At 35.5% G+C, this 4,359-nt stretch overlaps 1 protein-coding gene across 1 annotated transcript; it reads right to left on the bottom strand.

Annotated features, from left to right (window-relative positions):
* On the bottom strand, positions 1-630 carry LOC148767542 (uncharacterized). Its single transcript, XM_088824661.1, has one exon. It carries the CDS (start codon positions 628-630, stop codon positions 1-3), a length of 630 nt encoding a protein of 209 aa, XP_088680787.1.
* Positions 631-4,359: the final 3,729 nt, after the last annotated feature.

Below are 4,359 nucleotides of genomic sequence, written 5' to 3'. Positions count from 1 at the left end.
TTAGCATTGGCGGCGGTGGCGGTGGTCCGGTTGGTTGGCGGATGGGCTGCGTTCCCTTTCCTCGAAATGGGCGGTTGCCGAAGTTGTTCTTTTTCCACGGACGTTGGAAATTCGGAGTCGCTCGGCGTTTGTTTGAATTTCTCCCTCGTCTTGGGCAGCCATGAGTGCTTTGTCTACGAGTTGGTGGAAAGTCGAGGCATCCGACATACGAATGTCTCTACGGATTTCGGGTTGGAGGCCGCAAATGAAATGTTTCTTCTTTTCTTCGGCGTCTCGAGCGATGAATGTGGCGTAAAGGCAGCCACGTTCGAAACGGCGGATGTATTCGATCATTGGTAAGTCGCCTTGGCGGAGTTCGAGAAATTCTTTGAGTTTGTGGGCTCGCACGTCTTTCGAGAAATATTTTTCGAAGAATTGGACTTTGAAATCGGTCCATGGTAGAGTCTCGAGGTTCGTTCCTTCTTTGATTCCTTCCCACCAGTGACGAGCTTCGTTTCGGAGTAGGCATATGGCACAATGTACGCGGTCGCGGTCGGTCATTTGCATGTAGTCGTATATGACTTCGAGAGATTTGATCCACTCTTCGGCTATAGCGGGGTCGGTTCCACCGTGGAATTCAGACGGGTTCATTCGGAGGAATCATTCGTATATAGCTTGAGGCGCGTTATTTTGAGGCGGGGTTTGGTTACGTTGGAGGAGTTGTTCGATTTGACATTGGGGGTTTTGGGCTTATTCACGGATTAAGTTTGAGAGATTATTGATAGTTTGATTGTGGTCTTGTGGTGCATCGGAAGGATTGCTCGGGTTTCCTCGGGTTATACGTCTCTCCATTATTTCTATATTAATTCACAACTAATAAATAAAGCAAGTAAAACACATAAAGAAAATAATGCACATACTTTACCGGATGGTCCGAGCTTCGCGTCTCGAGAAGTCTTTAAGCCCGTGAAGTTTGTACGAGTATCTATGAACCATGCTCTGATACCACTCACTGTAGCACCCCCCTTCTAGACGGGCGATAAATCGAACCGGTTTATCGGAATATTCATTAAACTAGCGGAAGCAAAGGATCTCTTTGTAATTTTTAAAAACTTTGAAATGGGACCAAAATGCAATTATTAAAACTTTGCATTTTTCGAAATCTTTCTTTAGGTTACTTTAGCCGAATAAAGGTTTTGTTTGGAAATAAGTTTCGAGGGGAGGTTTTTCGTTCGAGTGCTACAGTATCACTATCGGTTTTCGGTTCGAGAAGAAATCAGAGTTTGGAAAGGTTATTTTGGTGAATAGTTCGGTAATTGCTAGTGGAGGCATGAAAATAGCAAAATTACGAAACGAACTATATTATAATAGGAGTTAAGTACGATTCATACCGGTGATGAGTTTAAAAGGTACGAAAAGAGAATATTAAGGTTTAATATTACATCACCAAAAGAAAATAACCAAAAGACTTTAGCATCGTTCATAGGTCCTCGTACAACTTCCAACAAAACCCGGGCAAGACCTCGATCCGCTACTCGATCCATCCCGATTGAGGATTACTAGCACTACTACCTGCAATTAAAAGACATCTATATGAGCTATAAAGCTCAGTAAGAAATCCGATGAAATATCGAACTTTGAAAATACGTTATACATAATATATAATATTATATACCCATTCTTACCCACGTTCCATACACCAACACAAGACAATCGATAAAATCACATAACTCACGAAAACACATCATCCACACAAAATCACGTACTTATGCAAAATGACTAAAATGCCCTTTTATGAAAATCATGAAAAACACATTTTTCGTTTTATTGGATCCGTGAAAGATTAATTTATGTACCTGAGTAATAAACCTGTTACAAGCCCGTTTTCAGTAAGTGAAATCAAACCACAACACATCATCCTAGTTGGATACCGGCCCTCTATATCCGAGTTGTTTATTACCCGATATTCCATTAATCTTTCAATTTGAAAACCATTAAATGCAACTTTTCGAAATCATGCTTATGACCCACACATAACATCACAAATGTCAATCAAGTGCCACAAAATCACACAAATATCACAATTCACCACATAATTGTAATTTGGGGCAAAATCCCCAAATTCACACACAATCACACACGGCACACACACCCATACACATTCAGCACACACACACACACACACACACACACACACACACACACACACACACACACACACACACACACACACACACACACACACACACACACATGCAGTCACACATTAAACATCACCATTTAATATTAAACCATGCTTGTAAAGCAAGCACCCCTTTTTCACCTTTCATTTAATGAACTTATTACCACTTCTAGGTAATAATCCATGTCGATAAATTCTCACAGCAATTAATCCACATCCAGGCAGCAATTAAAAGTACAAAACCCAAATCTCATCACTCATAACCATTAAATCAAAGACATAAACATAAAAGCACAAAACATAATAAATGACATGCAAATTGTCCTAATTTCGAAATAATAGCAAACTAATTCTAAAAATTCTCAAATTAAATCTTAGAACTCCTAACTGATCCAAATTTCAGATTCTGAAATTATTTTAAATTTTCACAAAGTTTCGAATTTTCTTGAAATTAAAAACTAGAAAAACCCCTTTTTAATTTGAAAATCCAAAACTCTAATATGACTCTAATTATTTTGAAAACTTTGTAAATAAAACTATTTTCCTATTTAATACTTGCTGGAAAACAGATTCAAACTTAAGAAATGAGAGATATTTCAGAAATTGCAGCTTTGACCCCAAAGTTTCAAGATTTACACATGCAACCACACTAAAAGTTCAAAATCCACTTTTTCATGAAAAACTCCTAATAATCTGAAATTTTACTTTAATAAATGCAGAAAACCAAGTTAAAAGGTTACTTTATGCAGAAAGTTTGAAAATTTTATATTTTACCCCAAAATCTCTAGATCTATACATGCAAGACCACTAGAAGTTCAAAAATCATTTTTTCTTGCAAAACTTCTTTAAATCCGAAATATTTGTTCAATAAATGATGGAAAACATTTTTGAAAACATATTTAGGACTGACTTCTTGAAAATTACAGATCTCACCCAAAACTTCTTAAGATCTACACATGCAACCCCATAAAAGTTCAAAAACTCATTTTTCTTGAAACCCCATTTTGAAATCCGATATTTTCAATGTTTTTGGCCAATAAAAGTTGTATCTATCCACTATCAACATAGATGATGCATGCAAGAACAAGAAATTAACATTAAACACATCTTTTCCATTTTTCCCCAAAAGCCCTAAATTTTCGAAATCACTCCCAATCTTTTAAAAATTTTGAAAACCATTTTAATACTATTGATGCCATTTAATTGCAGCAAGAAATCGGAATTTCTTACCTTAAAATCGAAGAGTAGAAAACATCCGAAGGAAGAGAGGCTTTCAAGCACCAACATCTAACCAAGCTACTTTGATTGTGAATGAAATGGTGTGAGCTTCAAGGAGGGATGTGTTATTATCTCCCGCAAGGAGGCAAGTAGTTTTGATGGTGTTTTTGGTGTAGTCTATAGCAAGGGTTAAATAGTGGACTTTCATTTTTATTTTTGATTTTCTTGAAAATTTGGAGGTTGAGGTGGAAGAAGAAGAAGGCCGATGGTGGAGGTGATGGCTTCGGTGGAGAGAAATGAAGAATACAAGTAAGGGGTTGAGGTGTTGGATGAAGAAAGATGAAGGGTGTCTTTTGGGTTACTTTGAGTGTGAGTTTAGTAAATGATTAGGGTGTGCCAAGTGTAAAGACATGCACACTTAACACTAATTATTTTATTTAAAAATAAACACAACTTGCACTAACCACACACACATATATACACGGTCACACACACATATATATATATATGCAGCAAGTATTAGTATATATATATATATATATATATATATATATATATATATATATATATATATATATATATATAGATGCATGAAAATGCACACCTATATGTAGGTACGTATATGTATATATATATATATATATATATATATATATATATATATATATATATATATATATATATAATCACACTTTATAAAATATAATTCACATAAGTCACGTAATTCACGAAATTTCTAGAAGTTCAATTTACGGAAATGATACTAAATCACATGATTCACACATATATATCCACTCACAAATTTCACAAAATGAAATCACCACATTCCAAATAATTAAATAACGCATGTAATTATTCACGTAAGTCACATAATTAGATTCACGTAATGCATATAATTAATATCACGAAATAATATTACCTAAGGATTCTTTGAGTTAGAAATATTAGTTTCGGGTTTTAGGGTTTTCGGGTTTTGGAAA

The sequence above is a fragment of the Erythranthe guttata genome, chromosome 10 (genome assembly GCF_056151865.1).
Source record: "Erythranthe guttata isolate IM_541 chromosome 10, IM_541, whole genome shotgun sequence".
Classification (NCBI taxonomy): Eukaryota; Viridiplantae; Streptophyta; class Magnoliopsida; order Lamiales; family Phrymaceae; genus Erythranthe; species Erythranthe guttata.
The sequence above is the reverse complement of the archived record's forward strand: the minus strand, read 5'-3'. Positions and strand labels throughout refer to the sequence as shown.

Bases quoted from the DNA above. Each gene is read 5' to 3' on its own strand.
- LOC148767542 (XM_088824661.1), bottom strand. From the start codon at position 630: ATGAACCCGTCTGAATTCCACGGTGGAACCGACCCCGCTATAGCCGAA.